The sequence below is a fragment of the Heterocephalus glaber genome, unplaced genomic scaffold (assembly GCF_053883595.1).
Source record: "Heterocephalus glaber isolate CG9 unplaced genomic scaffold, H.glaber_assembly_v1.0 deba00001564, whole genome shotgun sequence".
NCBI classification, from domain to species: domain Eukaryota; kingdom Metazoa; phylum Chordata; class Mammalia; order Rodentia; family Bathyergidae; genus Heterocephalus; species Heterocephalus glaber.
Window position 1 is genome coordinate 404,806 of NW_028258351.1, and position 24,683 is coordinate 429,488.

At 39.3% G+C, this 24,683-nt stretch overlaps 1 protein-coding gene and 1 long non-coding RNA gene across 9 annotated transcripts in view; one reads left to right on the forward strand and one right to left on the reverse strand.

Annotated features, from left to right (window-relative positions):
• Positions 1-29: 29 nt before the first annotated feature.
• Positions 30-3,916, forward strand: LOC110346854 (uncharacterized). The gene is made up of 3 exons (XR_002391122.2): positions 30-276; positions 646-813; positions 3,267-3,916. It is a non-coding gene; the product is annotated as an uncharacterized LOC110346854 (long non-coding RNA).
• Position 3,917: 1 nt separating this feature from the next.
• The window catches only part of LOC110346853 (inactive serine/threonine-protein kinase TEX14-like), a 49,349-nt gene continuing 28,583 nt past the window's right edge, over positions 3,918-24,683 (reverse strand). For 4 of the 8 annotated variants that reach the window (XR_015443139.1, XR_015443140.1, XR_015443138.1 and 1 more), the window contains 2 exons: positions 6,793-6,899; positions 3,918-4,283 (listed from right to left, as the gene is read on the reverse strand). Coding sequence is in view for 1 of the 8 variants with exons in the window: in XM_087191424.1 (XP_087047550.1) it covers positions 4,279-4,283; positions 6,793-6,899 (112 nt within the window). In the remaining 7 variants the exon portion in view is untranslated. Of the gene's footprint in view, positions 4,284-6,792; positions 6,900-7,837; positions 10,226-15,985; positions 16,064-24,683 lie in introns of those variants that run through there. The other 4 variants (XM_087191421.1, XM_087191422.1, XM_087191420.1 and 1 more) reach the window with 4 other exon arrangements.

Consider the following 24,683-nt stretch of genomic DNA (forward strand, 5'->3'; position numbering starts at 1 on the left):
CTTCTCTGATGATGTCATAAAGGAAGGAGTGTCCTATTAAACATCCTCTCATACAGCCATAATTCTTCAGAGAAAACCAAGCAATACCCAAGAGGAAACTGAATTTATCTTTGGACTTGAGACGACCAAGCCTTTGGCCAAGTTCTAAACAAACTGGGGATTTCCTCATATAAAGAAGGCTCCAGACCCTTCCTTACTCTCCCCAGTAGTAGGATTTCTCAAGGACTCATCCAGAGAAGTCTGCCAGAAAATCGTTTGAAAGCAAGGCTATTCAAGGTTATCATGTCATGTTAGCAACAGATTTAATAAGTTATCTTGTACTGTACAAAGTTGCCCCAATTTTGTGTGAAACTGCACTCTATACAAGTCAAAAAATAGAGCACCAGGCTTTTAGGGGTTTCTGAGGTGGTTTTCATGATTGTGGAGTAAAAAAATCTAGATTACTAAGATCATAAATTCTCAAATTCTTGGTCCAGGTAGTATCACACAAGACATTTGGAGTTAACATTGGGGGTTTTTTTGGGGGGTTTTTTTGGTACCGGGGATTGAACTTGAGACTTTGCGCTTACAAGGCAGGTGCTGGAACCACTGAGCTAAATCCCCGGCCCAGTTAATATTGGGTTTTTTTGTTTTGTTTTTTTTTAGGTACCGGGGATTGAACTCGGGTCCTTGTGCTTGCGCAGTAGGCGGTGAAACCACTGAGCTAAATCCCCAGAGTAATATTGGTTTTGATCAAAAATGACACTTGTACACCTCTGACAAGTTACCTGAATTGTCTGAGCCTCAGTTTCTTCACTGGGAAACCAATGCCTGGTAAGTGGCTATTACACAATAAATGTTAACGTCTTTTCTTGTGATCTTGTATTAGCAATCCCACCATCAGAGACTGGTTACTCTCTTGATTTTTGAAGAGTGAATTCCCAATTTGGATGATAATTCTAAAAAAGAGACTCTTACCTTTTACATGTTCCCCACCTGCTCTCTTTTGGACACAGACACCACCATATCCAACATTCTATTACTGACTCTGAAGGATCACTGGGGTTAGGGATGTCAGCCTCGTTTTTCTATGCTTTATATTAACCACTCTTTTAAACAATTTTTCTTCAATAAAATGGATTAAATTGATGGTTAATTATGAAATTCCAGTGCTACCTCCAACTGATTCAAGTTTTAGGTATTTCTAAATCCTTTTTACTTCCCCAAATTATATGATTTTACAAATTATACAAAGTTGAAATCACCTGAAAAGACCACTTTATTATTTTAAAAAGCATCTTTCCATGTATCTCTCTACGCATTTACCATACGTAGACATTTATTTATAAAGTTACTTAGAGGGCCGGGGATTTAGCTCAGTGGTTCCGGCGCCTGCCTTGCAAGCGCAAGGTCCCAAGTTTGATCCCCGGTACCAAAAAAAATAAAAACTAAAAAAAAATAAAGTTACATGGATAGGGTGCTATTACACCTGGTAGCATACTCCTATTAGCATTATTCTAAAATACATCATAGATACTTTTCTGTGTCAATGAATTCATATCTGGACACGGGTTATCTCCAATTGTTTGATATTATAAACAATGTTGCAATAAACATCTTTTATATAAATACATCTTTGTGTACAGTCCAATTTTCTCCTTAGGATAATAGTTCATAATCCTGGCTGCATATTAGAATCCCTTGGAGAGTGTTTACAAGCCCATGCTCTGCCTCAGCTGAAGTCAGATAATTTAGGGGTGAGGCCTGAGCAACAGTATTTATTACAAACTCCTTCGATGGCTCTAATGTACAACCAGGACTAAGGACCAGTGCTTTAAGAGAAGGTCCTCTAAGTCCTCTCTTTTCAAAGTGTGGTACATAGCCAGGCATGGTGGTGCCCGCCTGTAATCCCAACACTTGGGAGGTGAGGCAGGAGGATTGCTCTGGGTTCAAGGCCAGCCTGAACTACATAGCGAGACTCTGTCTCAAAAAAAGAAGAGGAGGGGGAGGGGGAGGAGAAGGAGGAAGAGGAAGGAGTTGAAGCTACTGAAAACAGAGATGCCACACATGAAGGAAAACCCTCAATGGGCAGAAGATGAGATTGCTCTAGGACAGGAGGGGGGACATCACTTCTAGATTAACAGGAGGCAAGTGGAAAGAAGAGGTGCAGAATAGGTCCATCTCCAGGTCAGGTTAGACTGCTTCACCAACAACTGGTCCTCTGTTCAATGGAGACAGAGGTAGTCACGTTAGGAGTTTAGGTGGTGGGGAGCTGAAGGCTTCCATTTTCTTTGTAAAGTTGGAAGTGACGTCATCTGTTGAGTGTTAATAGGAAGTGAGGGATGGAGGTCTGAAACAACAGATGGAATGGGAGAAGCACCCTTAAAAACAGTGGGGGGTGGGAATGTAGCTCAGGGGCACAGTGCCTGCCTGGCAAGCAAGAGGCCCTGAGTTCAATTCCTAGTACAAAAATAAAAAAACCAGTGGGACTATCATGTGCAAGAAAAGGACTAATGTATATAAAGTACCTGGTATATAACAGTTGTCCTATGACATATAAACAATAACTATCGACATTTTTATGCCTAATGTTGACCAATATTTCTCAGTCCATAGCCAGATAGAAACCTACTCTGTTTACAGAGTAGGATTACAATCCTTACCAGCCAAAGTTTGGTGTAGGACCTGTAGCCTTAACTACTGACTAGTCCAATTATTTAAATACAGGATGACCAGAAATTAATGTGTTTTCATTAATTTTTATAAGATAACAAGAAATTTAATTTTTTTTTTTGGTACCAGGGATCAAACTCAGGTCCTTGCACTCATACATTAGACAGCAAAACCACTAAGCTAAATCCCTGGCAAGAAATTAAAAAACAATAATTTTATCAAATTTATTCCATACAAGAATTGACTGTTTGAAATGACACCTGCCCGATCAATGCTCAGTATAGTCAGTATGTAAACAAACGCACTGCCTGAGTGACACTCAGGGTAAATTGTTAAGTGTTTAATCCATACTAATAGGTAACGTCATAACTCACCACTACGGTACGTCTCTTATTAATCCTTACATTTTAACATGTATCCATTTTGTCTCATCAGAATAAGTTGCTTGAGAAGCAAACTGTATTGTAAGTCTCTGTATCCCTCCAAGTTTCTTACACATAGTATTTATAAACTAATTTTGTTTTCTGGTGATTCTTTGCTTATAATGCCAAGCAACTGTTTCCTTGCTTTAAAAGAGCCAAATAAATCTGTACCTTCCCATTTGATCTGCGCAGGGTAAAATTTCTGGAGGCTAAGAAGTATGAATACGACCATCCACAACAGGAACTATTTAGTTCTCACAAACAAAAGACCTTTTCCATACTCATCAAGATACAATAAAATGTGTACTGGACAGTACTTCACATGCAGCAGTAAATAGCTTTCAAGAGAAGTTTCCTATTTCTATGTAAAGATTCCAAACTGGAGGTAATGAAGTATACAAATCCTTCAGAAACCAGACTAGATGCACATATCATCTGGTTAGTAATCACAAGAGACTAAATTAGACAAAATGTTGTGATCTTCATCTTACCCAATTTTATTTCCCTAATAAACTCATGATGTAAAGTATATAATCTAAAATATATGGAGATGGTATCGTTCACCTTAAAGAGTTCCAAACACCTTAGCATTTTATGGCTATCTCCTAGAGATAATGGCAATGGTAAAATGGCATGGGAATATGCCAATTTCAGCTAAGTGGTTGAGCGATATTTCTGTTACAAAATGAGGACAACTAATGCCAGTTTGTATGATGAACCATAGCAGTAGCTGCCCATGTGTCAAACTTATAATAGGAATTGAAGGCTCTTTGGATAGCAGGTCCTTTCCCTCAACTCCCAGACTCAAACAAAGAAATATATCTTACACAGCTGCAACCCAACTGGTAGGAAAAATAAAGTTTATTATGTAACAAAAGTAAAGTTTTCAAAAATTTACATCAACAAAACCAAAAACCATACTGGGCACAATGAGACATTTTTTAAATTACAACTACCTCACAATTTTCAGGAATCTGATTGGAAGCAAATGGTTAAACATGCTGCCTATACACAGAGTCAAACCACCATGACTACTATAGCAGCTGAACAAAGTGTGAGATATGGAACTTGAACTGCTGCCCTGATAGCAACTGAAGCAGACGAGAGAAGAAAGGAGCTCACAACCAGGATGCTCAAAATCAGGCTGGAATCCATCTATGATCCAGTTCCAGTCAGTCTGACAAGTCACTCTGATCCAGTACGATTATCCTGTGCACACAAGTTTTAAAGGACAAAGAAGGGAGCTTAAAATTGATGTGTACATTTATTGTTCCTATTATTCTTATTTGTGGTGCTAAAGCTCAAAACCAGTGCATTGAAGATGCTAGACACACACTTTATTGCTGAGCAATATCCCCATCTCAGTATGTACAATTTTAAAGACAAAAAGAATATACTTTCTATTCAACTAAATTCAAGGGAAAAGAATTTTGTTCTTTATAATCAAGGGAGAGTATGATCAACAGTGAATCATGGAGATGTAAGGTAATTGCAAAGTAATTACAGCATCTTCTGTACTCCTTCATATGCAAACTGTTCTTGTGCTGATTCTACCACTGATTTAATCAAAGTTGGCAGTAATTTCACTTTATAATTGAATTTATTGTAAACATATAACTATAAGTTAAGCAACTTGGTCTGAATTTCAAGTCTTTGTCTTCAGTGTTTATTGACACTAATGTTTTAAGTCTGCTCATCTTATCACCAAACAATAGCTCTGACTTGCAAACATATGATATCTCATTACCTAGCTGGTTCAGACCAACCCAGTAGCTTCCAAAAATGGAGGAAGAAAAAAAAAAGAAACAACCTGATTACTTTCTAGGTCAAAGAGTGCCAGAATTCAGAATTCACATCAGCGTTCTCTGTAATGTAAACTGTTTCACCTACAAAAGTTGTTCTATTATATAGAGATAGGATCTTTCTAAAAACAGTTAGTAGCTTTCCCTCCTAACATTCTACAGCTCCCTACCATAGCTATGGGCATTGATGACACTAATTATATTCCCAGTGTATTCAATACTAGAAAAATGCTTACAAATACTGACTGGGTCCTGTGCCAGTCAGGATTTGAAGGAAGAAAAATGTACCCATGGACAGTACAGAGAAAGATTCCTTTATGAAGTGACTACATACGAAGGCATAGAGTTAAAGGAACAAACAAGGAATTGCAAGGCATCCAGGGATGGGCAGAAGTGGGAAGCCAAAGTCTCAAGAGTGGGTTGGGAGGACAATTATTAGAACCCAGGAAAGACAGCTGGAACTGGGAAGGACAGGCTGCCACACAGAGGCTGTGCTTGGGTAGGGCCACCATTTCTTCCAGACATAAGGAACCAAAATAAAAAGGGAGGAGAAGTAAACCCTAACCTCTCTCCTGCCCTTTGCTCTTCTGCCAGAGCTTCCCATTGGCCAGAAGGAAGCCAGGGAGACACAGTCCACTGGGGCCAGCATCCTGTGCACAAAATTAGACTGAGAAAGGAAAACAGTAATAAGGGACTGGGGAAGGGATAACAGATGACCTGAAAGAGTTAAAATTCCTGAGTTAGAAGTTACTTAATTCCCGAGTTAGAAAGAACATAAAACATAGGAGAGCATCATTTATAATTGGTATATCAGAAGTCTAAAGCTCTATAGCAAAATGATTTTGAAATTAAGGTTAAACTCTAATGTTCAGATTATTGTGGACCCCAATTAAATTCTATAACAGATTATTTCTTATTGGATTCTGCAACATCTGTGTGAGCTAAACTTAAAATTCTTTTGCACACATTAGACAATCAGAAGCTAAACATATATTCAGACAATGTACAAGATGCTGATGATATTGGCCAACAGATTGTTTTTGAAAGAAAACTTGATGAAGTTATGAGGTGTCATTTAAAAATATGATGGTTTAAAATTTATTACAGTAAAAGATATATTGCCATTAATCTTCCTCAAAATATTCTCCTTTGCTTTGAATACACTTATCCCATCAATCTTGCCACTTTCTGAAGCAGTTCTAGATGTCCTCTCTCTTTTTTCTTTTTTCATTTTTTTTTTTAAAGATGGGATGTGGCTATGTAGTTCAGGCTGGCCTTAAATTCACTATGTATCCCAGGCTGGCCTCAAACTGATCCTCCTGCCTCAGCCTCCTGATTGCCGGGATTACAGGTGTGTGCCACCACACCTGGCTTGGAAGTCTTCTTTTGTGAGAGTCTTTAGTTGCATTCTTGTGACTACCTTGATGTCCTGAATCAACTCAAAATATTTACCTTTCCTGGTCATTTTGACTTTGGGGAAGAGCCAGAAGTCACATGGTGCCAACTGTGGTGAATACAGTGGATGCAGACACACAGTACTATTTTCACAAGCCTGCCTTTTGCTTGAATGGCATTTAGCAGCAGCAGTCACTGTATTTTTATCACAACTCATAAAGACACTCACGAAAGAGGATTTCTAGAACTGCTACAGGAAGAGGCAAGAATGATGGGATAAGTGTGCTCAAAGCAAGAGGGAAAATTTTTTTACTGTAATAAATTTTTAAAAGTTTAAACATTCACTGTTTATTTTGATCATACCTTGTACAACTGGCAAGTAATAGAAAATTTGGACTGAAGATGGAAGAAGAAATTATCAAATGTAGGAACATTATATATAATATCTGGGAAATGTTCCTGAATAACTCTGATGCTCACTAAGCCGACTGGAGACAATATAAACAATTATTCACTCATACCTTTTTCATAAATTCTTAAAAAGCTGATATCCTCCTCTCTGGCTTGAAGCTTTCTTCCCTTTTTGATCTTCTTTTCACCAACGTCTTGATCCTTGGTTTCTGTGTTCCTTTAATAAAAATGATTTGGGACATTAAACCACATTACCAAAATCCAGGGGAACAGGATGGCACTCCAAAGGAAACAGACAGTAGTTAGCATTGTGGGAGTGTTCCCTGTGGGCCAGGTGTTGGTTTATGTACTATGATGTATGTTAATTCAATTCTCATAACAACTAAATGGAGTAGTTACCATTACCATCCCAATGACCTGATGAGGAAACTGAGGCACAGAGCAGTTACACATCTAGTAAGAACTGAGATCTACACAGACAGCTTAGCGAATCAAGACTGCTTTCGGCCACTAATCTACATTATGTAGCTAGCCTCAAAGAGAAAATACATTTTACTTATATTGTAATGGGTGTCCTTTTCAAAACCACTGTTTATCACCTTATCTTCATTTTCTGAAACTTCTTCTAGTATGAAATGCTTAAGCAATTTAAGTATCTCACAGCTTAAGACTACATTTGCTGCAGGCACAAGGACCTAAATTCCATCCCTGTAGGGAACAGGGAAAGAGGACGTTACTAGAATCTCTGCAGTAAGTCCTAGTTTCCTGTAAGCCACGGCAGCACAAGGCAAATTACAGGAAAGGTAGAAAAATGAGACCGAGAAGAAGCTAAGATTTGTATCTGATCAGTGCTGCTCTGGGCAGCAAAAACAAAAGCCCCCAGTTTACCACACCTTTTATTCAGGACTCAATACATCCGGGAGAAACAAATGTAACAAATGACTTTCAGAGAGTTCAGTACATTTTGTGTAAATAAGATGTAACAATCCAAGAACAACGAGGAACTGAGTACATGTTTGTTCCTCCCAGGATGTTTTCAGCTCCCAGGATGTTTCTTGTCCTGGAGAATCACAGCATCACCAGATCATTGAGGTCTCAGTTGTTACCGGAGGCCAAAATGGAATTATGTCTTGTAATTCCATAGCTGGGCTGTAGGCAGGAGAACTAAGATAAGCAAATGATTTTTCCCTAAAATTATGTACCATTGCTCCCGACCGATCCCCGGTACCCCCCCCCCCCAAAAAAGACATTTGCTAAACTACCAAGTAGATTCTGTTTCCCTGACTCAACTATACACTCCTTTGGGCCAATATGTCTCTCTTTTTGTGCATCACCAGCCCAAGCACAGATCCTAGCTCACTAGCAGTGCTCAAGAGATCCTGGCTGAACGAAGGCAACACTGTTCAGGGCTTCTCCTTCTGGACAATGAAAGCAAGATATGTAAAATGAAAGGGGATGGGTATGCAGTGCAGTGGCAGAGAACTTACCCAGCGTGTATAAGGTTCTGCATTCAATCCTCACACAGCAAAATAAGAGAAAAAAGAAGAAAGAAAGCTAGCTAGCTATGATGAAAGGGGACTTCTCCCCTCTTAATCCACACTGAGAGAATTGCAGGGTCAAGAGAGGGTTATATTCTATTTCCGTCCAAATACAAAAACCAGAGTCATCCAGCCTCTGCTGAGCAGAAGCCTCCACTTTGGAAGGGAGAAGGCAGCTGCTTCTCTGATCCCATGGCTATAACCAAGAGAAAGTCTGTGCTCTACTGAATAAAGGTCTGCTACTCTGCAATTTCTAGTCACCAGCTGTGTCCTTCGGGGCAGGAGAGAGTAAGCTGACTCTGGTCACTTCACAGTACTTCAGGTATGTGAGGCAGGCTATCAGATTCTCCCCTCCATCTGCTCTTCTCAGGCTGAGCCTCCCAGCTCCTTCAGCTGCTCTCATCGACCTGCTCTGTGGCTATGCTCTTCTGTTTGTTAAGATCCCTGTTTAAATGTGACACCCAAAGGGAGCTCCACATTGTATCCTAAGAGTCCACTTAAACAGCACATTACCTGTCTGACCCATCACCTGGATCTGGACAGTACATTTCTGTCTATGCACAATTAAGGCTGCATTGACATTTTCTTTTCTTTTCTTTTTTGGTACCGGGGATCGAACTCTGGCCCTTGTGCTTGCGAGGCAGGCAGCGGCACCACTGAGCTAAATCCTCAGCCCTGACATTTTCATTAATTGTATCAGCCTGAGGCCTCATGGAGTCATATCTCTGCATTGTTCAAGAATTTCTGGAATTCTTACTATGTTTCAAGATGCATGTGAAGTGCTGGGCATATAAAAATAAGATTTCCTGGGCTGGGGATTTAGCTCAGTGGTTTCAGGGCCTGCCTCAAAAGCATGAGGTCCTGAGTTGGATCCTGGTACCAACAAAACAAAACAAAACACCGTCCTACTTTCTAAAAATAAGACTTCCTGCTTTCAATGTTATTATTGAGGAAAGGCTTCCAATTCAAAATTTTCCATTCAGAACAGGTGTCTAGAGCCAGGAGTGGTGGCCCACGCCTGTAATCCCAGCACTCGGGAGGCTGAGGCAGGAGGATCACCTGGAGTTCAAGGCCACCATGGGCTACATCGTGAGTTCAGGCCCAGGCCCAGCCTGAACTACAAAGGGAGATCCTGCCTCAAAAAACCAAAAAGCAAACAAACAAAAACAAAAGAACAACAACAACAAAAGAACAAGTGTCTAGGATTTTATGCTGCGGGATCTAAAACTTTTGGATTTTTCCTTTTCTAGGTGGGTCTCCTTATGTTGCCCAGGCTAGCCTCAAACTCCTGGGCTCTAACAATCCTCTGGGCTCAGGCTCCTGAGTAGCTGGGACTACAGGTGTGCACCACTGTGCCTAGCTTTACTTTCATCTCTTAGTGTCTAACATTTCTACCTGTCGAGATCACTTTGGATCCTTAGTCTATCATCCATCACATTAGAGTTCATCCTGAGATTTGTGTTTTCTCAAAATCTGATAAGCATGTCTTTTCTGATTTAATTCAAATGACTGATGAAAATGTTGAAGGTGGCAGGACAAAAAAGCATTATCTCACAGACCTGACTTTGCCTGAAGTGCCATCCGTTAATCAAAATCTTGAGCACTGTGAGTGGTGGAGGAAGAGGAGCATGCGGGAGCATGTAGAGAGATGCAGTCAGGGCTGCCTAGCTACAGCGGTGTAATGCCATTTAGACACTCATCCTCCCACGAGTCTAAACTTCACCCCACTTCATGAATGAAAAGAAAATGGGACTGTACGTCTAATACTTCCAATACTTCAAGTGTAAAATAAAGTTTGTGTTTTCCTTCCTCTGAAGATGAAGAAGGAGGAGGAGGAGAAAGAAGAGGAGGAGAGGTGGAAGAGGAGGAGGAGGAGGAATTAGAAAATAATCCCCTAATGGGGAACAATAAACTTGTACAGCCCTTGCAAGGGTCCTCTAACTCCATGTTCTCTTTGGTTGGCTGCAGCCATCTTTCCAGGTTTTCATCAAGATTAGGGTGAGCTCTGTTCATGGGAAAGTGAAGAGAAGGTGAAATGAGTCATTTTCCCTTTCCCTTGACAAGGAAGCATAATAGAGGGAAGAGACCCTAAAATCAGTATTTTCTTTACATAGCTGAAAAAAGAGTTAAGTGGGATTGTGTCTAGAATCATAGAAGTCATTTATAACTGATTTAAATATACAACAAAATAGTCCTTGCCAGCCAGGTATGGTGGCCCGTGCCTATAACCTCAGCAATCTGGGAGGCTGAGACACAAGGATCAAAAGTTAGAACCTAGCTTGGACCATTTAGCAACTTTCAGAGACCTTGTCTCAAAATAAAAACTAAAATGGTCTGGGATGTAGCTCTATGCAAAGAACCTGGGTACAATCCACAGTACCAGAAAAGTAATAATAATAATAATAATAATAATAATAATAATAATAATAATAATAATAAAAATTTGTTAAAAAGAAAGAAAAGGTTCTTTAGCCCCTTGACAATGACAATAGGCCTGGCATCCATGAGATTACTCCCTATTAACATCTGATGCTGACTCTGTCACAATTTTAGTCAGTAAGTCAATTTTTACCTGAGGTTAGAATTGCACATGCTTTCTACCTATTTTTAAAATTTCTATTTATTTTTTATTAGTACATGTTTCCAGTACATAATGTTTACATTCCTTGTGTGGAGTTGGTGTGTGTGTATATATATATCTCACATCTTAATATACATATTATATATCATATATATATATATATATACATACATATATATATATATCACATCTTATAATTGTTGTTGTTTTTTTTTCTTTTTTGTTTTTTTTCGTACCGGGGATCGAACTTGGTCCTTGTGCATGTGCAGAAGGCTGCGAAACCACTGAGCTAAATCCCTGGCCCTTATCTATCACATTTTAATTCCTATTTTTATGCCCTTCCCTTCCCTCCCACCTCCTCCATCTCTTGACCCTTTCCCAGCTGAGAAAGATCTAGCTCTTTACTTCCTAGTATAGTATCTATCTTTCATTTATAACTTGGGTTTTTTCAGCAGCTAGAAAATGAGAGCACCATCTTTTAAGAAGGCCTGGGAAGTTCCTTCCTTGTGAAAATATATCTTCCTCTCCAGCTTTGTGCCTAGGACCAAGCATTCATTCCACTCAGAGGTCTGAGGATCTGGGGAACCATCTCCCTGTGGCCAACACCAGAAGCTTTTTTTGGAAAAGGAAGTGATAGCAATTAGAGTAGCTCATGTGCAAAGAAATTTATACTTGTATAGCCAAAAGTAATTTGGCCTACTTCAGCAACTCATTTTTTAAAAAGCCTTGAATAGTGGTATAAGGTGAGTGTGATAGCACATACCTGGAATCCCAGCTACACAGGAGGCTGAAGCACAAGAGTTCAAGGCTATCCTGGGCTACTTACCAAGACCATGTCTCAAAATAAAAAAGGCTACAGTTGTAGCTTAGTGTAAACACTCGTGTTCAATCCCCAGTATTATGGGGTAGGGGAGAGGAGAGCACAGATTTTTACCAAAGGAGGTTTAGGGAGATTGAGGGAATAGAATTACATCGCACATCATATATAAAATATTTCTAACCCCTTGAAAAAGTATTTGTCATCCCCTTTTTGCGTCTCTGTTTTCTCTGTTTCCCCAAAAAATCTTCTCCCTATTTTCTTCTCAGGTCCTTGGGCTCTAGTCTCCTCCTCTACTTCCCAGAACCTCCCCTCCAGGTCTATCCATTTTTCTTCTTTACGGAGAATAATTTGGCCTTTAAAGAGTGTGACACATACTGGACCCTCTCCCAAAAGTGACTCGTAACACTCTTCCCCTTTGCTTTTCTCTTTTATAGCAGCTGCAAAGCTAAGAACTCAATTTCAGTCCCCCTGCACATGAGGGTGGCCATGTGTCAGTGTCACCAATGAGAAAAAAGCGGATGTCCACTGGGAAGTGCCTCTGGGACAGATTTTTTTCCCCAGATAATGGACAGATTCAGCTAACATATTCCTTTGTCTCATCCCTTTTCTCCACCTGCTGTGTGGACAGCACTTGTCTTGCAAATAGGAGATGACAACCCAGGGGGAAAAAGGCCAACATGTCACAGGGAATAAAGCATAAAGATCAAAAAACCTTAAGTCCTTTGTGGTATGGTTGAGCTGCTACTCCAGCTGAGCCCTGCCATCCCTGAGTCTCTTGTGAAGTAAGACAGACTCACTTAGGTGTGATGGTGGGCTTTTTTTTTTTTTTTTTTTTTTTTACCATTTGTAATTGAAAGCATTCTGCATGGCTTCCTAAAGGATCTGCAAGACCAGGATTAGGTGAGTGGTACAAATGCAAACTTAGATACTGTCTTTCTTTAAATTGATTATTTTGTCTATCATGGACTCTTTGCATTTAATATGATTTTTAAAAATACTGCAATCCAGGTGTGGTGGTGCACACCTGTAATCTCCAGCCCTCAGAAAGCTGAGGCAGGAGGAGTGACACAAGTTCAAGGCTAGCCTGGGCTACACAGTGAGACCCTTTCTCAAAACACACAAACAAACAAACAAAAGTAAATAATAAATAAATAAAATTAAAATATTACTTATCATGACTACTAAGATTTTTGCTGCCTGCTTCAATTTTGTGCCTAAACGTGTCTAACTCACCTCACCCTAGCTGTGGCCCTGAGTGACAGTTTAGAGAAGCAAAAGAAATCAAGAGGCAAAGGAGGTGAGCTAAAGTAGTTTATGTTACAAAAGAGGGAAAAGGAAAGCACCAAATCAGGACCAAAATCGAATGTGTTTTTGTTTTTGCTTTTTTAGTTTGTTTGTTTGTTTTGGGGTTTTTTGCTTTTTTAGTTTTTTGAGACAAGGTCTTGCTATACTGTCCAGGCTGGCCTTCAATTTAGGATCCTCCTGCCTCAGGCTCCTGAGTGTTTGCCACCATCCTCAGCTCAGAATCAGGTTTCTCTTTTTTGGTACCAGGGATCGAAATCGGGACCTTGCGCTTGTGAGGCAGGCGGTGGAACCACTGAGCTAAATCTCTGGCCCAGAATCAGGTTTCTTGAAGGAACTTTGTACTTATAATGTGAACTGTCCAGATGATTGTCCCTATTTTCTCTCTCTCTCTTCTTCTTCTTTTTTTTTTGGTACCGGGAATCAAACTCAGGACCTTGCACTTAAGAGGTAGGCACAGTGCCACTAAGCTAAATCCCCATCCCTATTTTCTCTTACTGGCTAGAAAGCCCTAAAGTTTTTCTTCCAAGTCCTTTAACTAAAATGGTCTGAAAGTCACTGAAACCTGTGTCTTACAAAATAAAGTTTTTTAAATGGCTCAAAACAACAAGAAAACAATAGCCCTATTTAAAAACAGGCAAAAGGGGCTGGGGATGTAGCTGAGTGGCACAGCACCTGAGTTCAATTCCCAGCACCAAAAATAAATAAATAAATAAATAAATAAATAAATAAATAAATAAATAACAGGCAAAGAACTCAAATAGACATTTCTCCAAAGGAGATATACCAAATGGCCAAAAAGCATCTGAAAAGAGGATCAACATAACAAATCATTAGGTATATGAACATCAAAACCACAATGAAATGTCATCTCATGCCCATTATAATACCTATTATCACAGAGAGAGAACAGCCAGTGTTGGTAAGGCTGTGGAGAAACTGGAACCTTTGTACCCTGTAGGCAGGCATATAGAATAGTGTAGCTGCTATGGGAAACAGAATGGTAGTTTGTCAATAAATTAAAGACAGAATTACCATATAATTCAGAAATATCATTTCTAGATATATACTCAAAAGAACTGAAAGTAGGGCCTCAAAGAGATATTTTATACTCTTATCCATAGCAGCATTATTTTCCATAGCCCCCATTGACAGATGCCTGTATAAATCCAATGGGATACACATAATATATAGCAGAATATTATTCAATTTTAAGAAGGAAGGAAACTGTGACACATGGCATACAGTATGGATGAACCTTGAAGACGTTAGGTTAAGAAAAATAAGTCACAGAAACACAAAATACAGTTTTGCTTATATGAAGTATCAAGAGTAGTAAAACTCATAGAAAAAAAAAGCAGACTAGTAACTGGGGAGAAGGGGAAATAGGAAATTGTCTAATGGGTATAGAGTTTCAGTTTTGCAAAATGAAAATGTTCTAGAGATCGGCTGCACAACAATTGTAAGTACAGATGCTACTGGTTTATGAAGAGTTTACAACCCAATCAACCCACTCTAAATACTGTAAACTGGAAATACACGTACTACTCAATACACCTAACCTACCCACAGCAGAGCTTGGCCACAGTCCATTGCATGGTATCAGTTTTTTACCATCATAATTGTGTGCCTGACTGGGAACTATGGCTCATTGCCACTGGCCAACAGTGAGAGTATCAAATAACATATTGCCGGCCCAGGAAAAGATCAAAATTCAAATTTCTAAGTATGGTTTCAGCTGAATATGTAATGGGTTTGCACCATCATAAATTTTTAAAAAATCATTAAGTTGAACCATCATAAGTCAGGGAATGTGTTATCTACTTAACACTAAAGGACTATATACGTGAAAATGTTTAAAATGATAAATTTCATACTATATGTATTTTATCACAATTAAATACTTTTAAAAAGAAAAAAACCATCTGAGGAATTGGGATTATGGGGACAACACAGAAAAATGTGTTTCCCTTTTCATTTGTCAATATTAGAATAAAAACTAAAATAAACTAATGCAATTTTTTAGATGCTTTCAAAAGTCTTCCTGTTGCCTTTCTGCGTTCTCGCATAGATCTTGAGTTTTGCTGGCCCAAAGCAAACTATTTCCTTTATTTTTGTACTTTTCTTATTATTCTTAATGTTTTTTATCTAAAAACAGAAGAAATAATTAACTCTTAAAACAAAAATATATGAAAGCCCACCTTAAAATGGAGTACACAAAAATTAAGGCCATCAGTGGTCCCAAGTATGCAATGCACCAGCTCCCCTCTTCCCATGAGAGCAGGGGGCCAGGTGGCAGTCCACAGGACAACCTGTACTCAGAGCAGCTGCTTCTGGGGTCTTGGGAGCTCTCTGGTGCCAGGTGAAGCAGCAGGAAACTAGCCTGTGCCAAGGTTGAGAGAGACCCAAAAAAAAAAGCAGAGGAAAGAAAGGACACACAAAAGAGGAAGGAAATAACTCTGAAAACAAATGGCATATTTTTCTTTTGGGGGACCTTCCTGTTTTCACTTTTTAAATGTCTCTAGGTTGGGGCCCTAGAGAAAGAATTTGCATGGGCAGAGATGTACCCTCTAATGTATGTCAAATATATATATATCCCATCTAATTTCATCCAGCCAGGAGACCTATAAAACAACAAATAATATTTGCTAAGTATTTTACAATGTAGCATTATGAGATAGGACTAATTATCCCCATTTTACCGATAAAAATTGTGGCTCAGAGACATTAGTTTGCCAAACAACAGTAACTGGTGCAGACTGGGCTACATCAGGTGAGATCAGGACTGACCTGAACTACTTAGTGATATCTTGAAGGAAGGAAGGAAAGAAGGAGGGAGGAAGGGAAGGAAAGGGAATGAGGGAACAAGAGAAAGAAAGAAAATAAGAAAAAGAGAAAGAAAGGGAAAAAAGCAAGCAAGCAAGCAAGCAAGCAAGCAGTAAAGTCAGAATTGAGGTGAGGCTGTACCTTTCCCAAGGTCACATTTCCCCTGTGTACCACTATGCTGCCAAGGACAGCATGACAGCAAGTACATGATGAAAAGGGTCTGGGTAGTAGCTTACCATCTGCAGTGACGCTGGGATGACGTGCGGTGTTCCCATGCAACACCACGGATGAGGCCTGCTGCTGCTTCAGTTGCTCTGTCACAGTACAGAAGCAGAAGCCAACTTATTCCTCCTTTGCATATCACACCATTCCCTAGGGCAGTGGTTCTCAAAGGGTGGCCCTCAGCCCAGCACTACTGGCACACCCAGGAACTTATTAGAAATGCAAATGCCTCATCCCAGACCTACTGAATCTGGAAACTTGGGGAGTGTGGGCAATCTGAGTTTTGGGTTTTTGTTTGGTTTTTTTTTTTGGTACTGGGGATCGAACTCAGGTCCTTGAGCTTGCACAGCAGGCGGCGAAACCACTGAGCGAAATCCCTGGCCCTGCTCCTTCTTAAATTCTCTACATTCAACCAGACTCTGTAAGACTTCCTGTACCAGTGCTCACTCGTCAGACAAAGAAACTCTATGGTGGGGCTGGGGATGTAGCTCAGTGGTGGAGCACTTGCCTGGGAAGTACAAGGCCCTGGATTCCATCCCTAGTACTGAAGAACAAACAAAACAAAAAACAACAACCACTCTGTGGTAGTAAGTGACCATAACCAAAAGGGGCAGGAATGTATTTTGTATTGTATGGAACATCCATTACTGATTTCACCAAGCAGCTCCTGAGATGGTGGCGGTAGCTCCTCAATATGATCCTATGAGTTGGTTTAAAGAAGATAAATTTTAAAATGACTTAATATCTTCCACAGCGTGAATTAGATTTTTCTAGGTTCCCTATGAACTTGGCAGAAAGAAAGTTCTAACATAACAGTCCTACTAGAGACTTCTTAGTATGTGAATGGCCTTTACTCCCTCTTTCATCCTACTTACCCCACTACTGCTTGATCTGTGCTCTTCCTAAGAATATTTGAAGTAGGGAAGGTATAAATTCTTACTAAAAGAGTAGGGCCCAATCTGGGCCAGAGGTATTAGAGGGATACAGGGTTTCTGTATAGCCATATTGAACAAAAATACAAAGTGGAAGGCCTTTATCTATAGATTACCAGGCCAAGTGATATAGGAGCAACTGTACTTTGGATCTTAACCCCTAGTGTTCAATTACAACTAAAACCTTTCAATATAACTCATAAAATTATCCTTAGTCCCCTAAGGGAAATTCGAAGAGTTGTACCCAAATCATAAGACATTGAACTTAATATAACAAAAGCAATGTGCCTCAAGAGTTGTTAACACTCTCAGACCATTTGATTAGAAAATAGTCTTCTTTTTTTTTTTTTGGTACTGGGGATCAAACTTCGGACCTTGCGCTTGCGAGGCAAGCGCCGGAACCACTGAGCTAAATCCCTGCCGGAAAATTGTCTTCTATGAATCTACCCTGCCAGGCATGATGGTGCACATATGTAATCCCAGCACTTGGGAGGCTGAGGAAGGAAGACTATGAATTTGAGACCACCCTGGGTTACACAGGTAAGATTCATATATTCATATACAAAGAGCAAAAACTGAAAAATGATAGAAATCTTCAACATAAGAGAATAGTTATGCAACATTTATAGAATGGACTATTATGTAGCTATTATCAATACTGATGAGGATTTAGCTTAGTGGTTCCACCCCCTGCCTTGCAAGCGGAAGGATTTGAGTTCGATCCCCGATACCAAAAAAAAAAAAAAATCAATACTGATGAGTAGCTTTTAATGACAAGGAAGAATCCTCAAAATATAGTCATCCCGGAATATCTGCAGGGTACTGGTTCCAGGACTCCCCCCACTTTGTGGATATCCAAGTCCCACATATAAAATGAACTTGTTTACATGCAACCAATGTACATCCTCACAAATACTTTAAATTATCTTTAGATTATTTACAATACCTAATACAGTCTATGGCCATACCACCCTGAACACGCCCAATCTTGTCTGATCTCAGAAGCTAAGCAGGGTCAGGCCTGGTTAGTACTTGGAAGGGAGACACTACCTAAATACAATGCAAATTCTGTGTAAGTCATTGTTATATTGCATTGTTTAGATAATAAGGACAAGAAAAAAAGCCTGCACATTTTCAGTACGGATGCAAATTTTTTTCAAATATTTTTGATTGGCCATTGGTTGAATCCATGGATGTGCAACCTGTAAATAAGTCTGACTGTGTATCATCAAGAGAAAAAAGCAGTCTAGGACTGATATTTAACATGATATTATCTATGCTAAAATTTTTGTATAGTTCCAAAACTATGGAAGAAAGATAAGTACCAAAATAGTACATGACATTAAGAAATTATGGTTAGGTTAAATGATAATTTTCCTCTTTTAGCTTTTTTTTAGCTTCCAAGTTTTCTATGATTAGTGTGATTTTCTTCTATAACCAGGAGGAAAATAGCAATTCCACTTGAACCAAATTTAGTATCAGTGATTGTTGAGCATCAATTTAGGTCTCCTTAAACTGCCTTCCTAGTATGAAGTTCCATTTTAATATTAAACAAAGGACACCTTTAGGCATGTCTGTCTCTGGGTGACAGATGCTTAGTGCAGGGCTCAAGAACTATATATGTTTAAGAACAGAGTGCTGATTTAAGTTGCAAACTAGAAATCCAATGTTTCTGCACTAAATTCAGTAGTGCTTAGAGTACAGACTCTGCACTTGTATGTCTCTACCACTGTAGTCCTAGCCAAAAGCTCCTAATAGCTACTGCATCATCACCACCATCACCACCTCAAGTAGCCCTATATGACCTCTCATGGGATTGTCCTCTTCAACTCTGCTCCTAAGGAAACACTTTTGCTCTGGTAGAAAACTCATCAGGTGTGATCTCTGGTCTGGCTTCTGAGAGCCAGAGGGCAGGGGTTGTGAGTTCCTCTCCCAAAATACTTCTCCTCCCTGTGCATGGCTACCTGGGCCAAGCAGAGTGCTGACACTAGTAGGTGCATGGCTTACTTGGGGTGTTTCACATGAGGTTTCCTTAAAAGAGCCATCTGGGGGGCTCCTAGGGCAGAGAAGGTGAGCCGGTCCCAGCACCCGGAAGGAAGCTCCCCCACTGCCATTCCATGCTCCTAGGGCAAAGAAGGTGAGTCTCGAGGGCACCAGAAGCAACCCCCACCCCCGTGGAAATGAGAAGACACGTAAACAAGCCTCAAAAACAGACTTCCAGATCACCTACAGCAACCCCAAAGGGAAACGGGATGGAACACTCTAATACTCAACCACCTGGACTCCCTGAACTGGCAACAAAAGAGGATCTGGGAAAAATGAAATCAGAAATAATTGCTCAGATAACAGCAAAGATTTTGCTCATGGTGCAAGACATGATTAATAAATCTAGAGAAGACACAGATAAAAAAACAGAGGAGCTGAGGAACATGATGGAATCCAAACATAGGAAACAAATGGAATCCATAAAACAGATCCAAACAGATTTCCAGGAGATTAAAAACTCCAATGAAAGTCTATGTAGCAGAATGAGACAAGGTGAAGACAGAATTTCAGATACAGAAGATAAGATTGCAGTTAGTGACCAGGAAAAGAAAAATTGCTTTAAAATTGTAAGGGAACACAAGAAATCAATCCAGCAGCTGCTAGACGATGCAAAGAAGAATAACATAAGACTGACTGGAGTCAATGAAGAAAGAAGAGAGAGTGCAGATGACATAAAAAAACTCTTCACAGAAGTGATGGCAGAAGACTTCCCAAGGAGGGGGAAAGAACTTGACATACAGATAAGTGAGGCATAGAGGACTCCAGCTAGCCTTGATCAAAAAAAATCTACACATGGGCATATAATAGTTAGGATTCCAGAAATACAACAGAAGAACAAAATTCTACAAGCAGTGAGAGAAAAGAAACAAATCACATACAAAGGAAAGCCCATCAGAATCACAGCAGACGTCTCAATGCAAACCCTCAAGGCAAGAAGAACCTGGAGTGATATATTTCAAGCCCTAAAGGAAAACAGCCTCCAACCCAGACTGATGTACCCTGCAAAACTATCTTTCAAAATTGATGGAGGAATAAGATACTTTCATGATAAAGAGCACCTCAGGAACTTCATGAATACCAAACCAGCACTCCAAAAAATTTTAGACAATATCCTAGGAAAAGACAATGAGGATCACAACCCCAGGAAGCCCAGTAGAATGAATCCGTTGGGTGTGACAAATTAAACGCAAAGGGGGAGAATCCAACAAAAAGAAAAAGTCATGACAAAACTTTAAAAGTTTTAAAACTTTGAACTTCATCTCCCTAATGAGTGTATAATTCAATCTTTTTATTGTACTAATTAGTATTTTTCTGATTCTAGAGTTGCACACCTTTCCTTGTGCTGTACTGGCTATTTATCATCTTCTTATGTCTACTTTTTAATTGGGTTGTCTATTAATGAGCTGTAAGAGTTCTTTATATATTCTGGTCATAGGTTATATGCATTGTAAATATGGTCTGTTTAAGGACTACTTTTCATTTTAATGATGTCGTTTAAAGTTCTAAATTTTGATGGAATCTCATTTATCAATTTTTTTCTTTTATACATCATGTTTTTTATATCCTAGGTAGTTCTTGCCTACCCTAAATTCATAAATATTTTCCCTTATAATTTCTTCTTAAAGTTTTGTACTTTTAGGCTTTCATATTTAGGTTCATAGATCCCTTCAAGTTATTTTTATGTATGGAAATAAAGGGTTGAGGTTAATTAAAAAAAAAAAAAGAGCCATCTGGTTCATAGGAGATACTAGACAGATCTTGAATGTCTGTCAATGATCTAAGGAATGAAAATATACAGTAACTGTGAGAAGTTAGAAAAATTGAACAATATATTCTTGAACTCTTAAACTATACTCTTGAAAAGAATCTTTGGCAATAGCTCAGAATTAGCATATATTACAGAATATCTTAAAGAGAATGCAGTATTAGAGAATGTCTAAAAAGAGGAGATGCCAAATACATACATATATGTATATATACATATAGTTATATTTGCATATAATATATACATATATACATATTATTTTAAATATATATTATATATTATCTCTAATATATATAATATGTGTGTGTGTGTGTGTGTGTGTGTGTGTGTGTGTGTGTGTATATATATATATATATATCCTGGCAGCTAAAATCTATTTCCCTAGATGAAAATATTTATGTGGAAAATGTATATATTCCACATCAAGTATAAACTATCATCACTGTATTTCCTTGATTACAAGAAATTATTCATTGTTATAAATCATGTAATAAATAACTTTTTGGTGAATGAAGGAAAATATATTAAGTTCATACATAAAAATGGAAAGAATGCTGGTTCTTATAAACAGGAAAATACTATGTCCATAAAATCAAGACATTACACAAGCACTCTTAGGCTACTCTTTGGTACCCTTACATGTCTTTTTTTTTTTTTTTGGTACCAGGGATTTAGCTCAGTGGCACTGCGCCTGCCTCGCAAGCACAAGGTCCTGAGTTCAATCCCCGGCTCCCCTACATGTCTTTTTCTTTCAGTTCCTTTGGTGGCTCTTTTAATGTCTCTTTTGTTCATATTCAGTACTGTGATAAAGTAAGAAAAATACTTTGGCTGTGAAGTGCACTAACTTGATAGAAGGAACCAGTTTATCCGGGCAGTGTGAGAAGCAGTGGGAAGGGCACTAAGCTCGGAAGTAAAAAGTGTGGTATTGTAGGTTGGATCTAAAATGGGCCCCTGGAGCCTCATGTGTTTGGACAGTGATTGGATTATGGGGACATTGTAGCTGACTTTCTTAGGAGGTAGGGCCTGGTCAAAGGACTCTGTCACTCTGGGTGTGGCCTGGACGGGTGTATCTCTCTTCCCAGCCCCTTCCTTGACTCTGCTTCCTGACCACCAAGCCCTGAGCTGCTCGCCTGGGCCACACTCTTCTGCCCTGCTCTCCTGCCATGGAGCAAGCTGACATTGGACTGAAACATGAATCAAAATAAACCTCTCCTTCCTAAAGTTGTGGGTGTTAGGTATTTTGTCCCAGCAATGAGGAAAGTGACTAATACAGGTGGGTTCTGGTTCTGGCTCTGCTACTAACTGTCATATCTGGGGCTCAGCTCCTTTCTGGAGACTGAATAAATGCTCTCCAAGGGCCAGCGCAGCCCTAAAATCAGCCAGTGACTGACAGTGAACAAGTTCCCAAGAAAACCAGTGGGGCACAGGAACATCACTGGAGGTGGATGCTGGAGCAAGGGGCACAGCCTTGAGGCTTTAGCAACTGTGAGACAGCTTCCTGGTACAGAGTCCCAGAGAAGACCAAGAGAGGCTTGTACCAGAAAATGGCCAGGTTACCTTTAGGTCTTCATTTTGCTTTTGAGACCTTCTAAGTTTCCTTTAGTTCAAAGGCCTGAGTATGCCAAAGTGCTATATTTCGAAAACAAATTTGACACATTTCTACTTTCACCAATATTTAAGATTCAAGGGCCGGGGATTTAGCTCAGTGGTGCCACACCTGTCTGGCAAGCACAAGGTCTTGAGTTTGATCCCTGGTACCAGAAAAAAAAAATTGAAGTAATATTTAAGATTCAATTTCAATACTCATGGAATACTAACTATACACCAGATCCCATGTTAAATCCTTCCATAAATTTTCATATTTTTAATCCCTGCAATAATCCTGTGAAGCCAATGATATAAAAGAAAGAATGTAGGCCAGGGATTTAGCTCAGTGGCATCCTGCCTGCCTCGAAAGCACAAGGTCCTGCATTTGATCCCCGTACCAAGACAAAGAATGTAGGTTTTGGGTTGACTTGTAACTTTATTAATTCTTTTCACCAAAAATATTTGTTCCCTCTTTGGCCCTCTCGATTTATATAAATTGTCATGTGACTAATTTTAACCAATGAAATATGAATAAAAGTGGTGAGTCACTTCTGCCTAGAAACTTTAAAAGCCAGAGCACAACCCACCAGGTTACTTTTCTTTCCCTGCCTCACCAATCAAGGGAGCTAAAAAAAGATGGAGGCTCCCTCAGCCAGATTCCTTGAGAGAATATAGTACAGACCATTCCTAGCTAACCATGAGCTGTGAACACAGAGCATGATCAAGAAGTAAACTGTCAGCCAGGCCCAATGGCACTCCTCCATAATCCCAGTTACTGGGAGACTGAGGCAGGAGGATAGAAAGTTTGAGTCAAGCTTGGGCAACTTAGTAATTTAGTAAGACTCCATCTGAGGCTGGGAAGAAGGCTAGGGATGTGGGGTAAAACCATTAAAATTTGGGGAGGTTTCAATATATACTCTATCCTAAATGGCTGTATAACCTTAGAAAAAATATTCCAACTGTCTGAACTGTGCTTTTTTTATTGGCAAAATTAGAGATAACTGTAATATCTCAAACTGTTGTTATGTGGATTAGACAGTTTAGTGTCTGGCATTTACTAGATATTTAGGAATACTAGCTATAATTACTATAGTTAAGGAAATTAAGGCCAAAAAAGGGAAAGTGAATTCAGTGTTATTGTCCTGGATACATTTTACATCTATTAGGGCTTTATTAACTAAACTTTTATTTTGAGATAATTATAGGTTCATATGTAGTTGGAAATAAATACGACTTACCTAGTTTCTCCCAGTAGTAACATCTTGCAAATCTATACAATATCACCACCACAATATTGATATTGATACAGACAAGATACAGACCCTTTCCACTACCACTAGTCCCCTCATGTTACACATCTATAGCCAGCCTACATTCATCTGTTCTTTATTTCTATAATTTTATCATTTTCAAGAATGCTAATAAAAGGAATCATACACTAAATAAGTTCTGGGGATTGCTTTTCCCACTAAACATAATTCTCTGGAGATTCTTCTAGGTATTATATGTATCAGTAGTTCATTCTTCTTTGCTTCTGAGTACTGCTCCATGGTAAGGATGTTCCATATACCAGTCTGTTTAACCATTCACATGGTTAAGGGAGTCTGGGTTTCAGGTTGGAGGCAATTAGAAACAAATTTGCTATAAATATTCAGGTATTGGGGCTGGGGATTTGGCTCAGTGGTTTTGCTGCCTGCTGCGCAAGCGCAAGGACCTGAGTGCAATCCCCGGTACCAAAAAAAAAAAAAAAAAAAAAAAATTCAGGTATGGTCTTTTGTGTGAATTAGTCTTCCTTTCTCTGAGATAAATGCCCAGAAGTTACATTATTATAATTCCTATGTCAAAATGCTCAGTAAGGGTTCTTATCCTTATTTTACAGATGCAGAAATAGAATAGAGGGGCAAAGACCTGTGATCAAGATCATATGTTAGGGCCGGGTGAGGTGGTGCATCCCTGTAATCCTAGCACTTGGGAGGCTGAGGCAGGAGGATCACTGCAAGTCAGAGGCCAGCCTCAGCTACATAATGAGTTTAAGGCCAGCCTGAACTGCACAGTAAGAAATTTGTCTCAAAAAAAAAAAATTCACATGTCAAAGTCAGGACTTCAGGGCCAGGGATTTAGCTCAGTGGTTCTGGCACCTGCCTCGCAAGCACAAGATCCTGAGTTCAATCCCTGGTACCAAAAAAAAAAAAAAAAAAACAAAGTCAGGACTTCAGTACAGGTAAATGACTCCTTTTCACTTCCTTTCAAATTCTCCTGAAAAAGTCCTAACCAAGTTAGGCTGCCCAAAGCTAATTTTTATGACAGTGGCTAGTACATTTGAAGACAGGCAATATATAAATATGCAGCATTCTCCCATTTAACATTGTTTCTGAGTGAAAC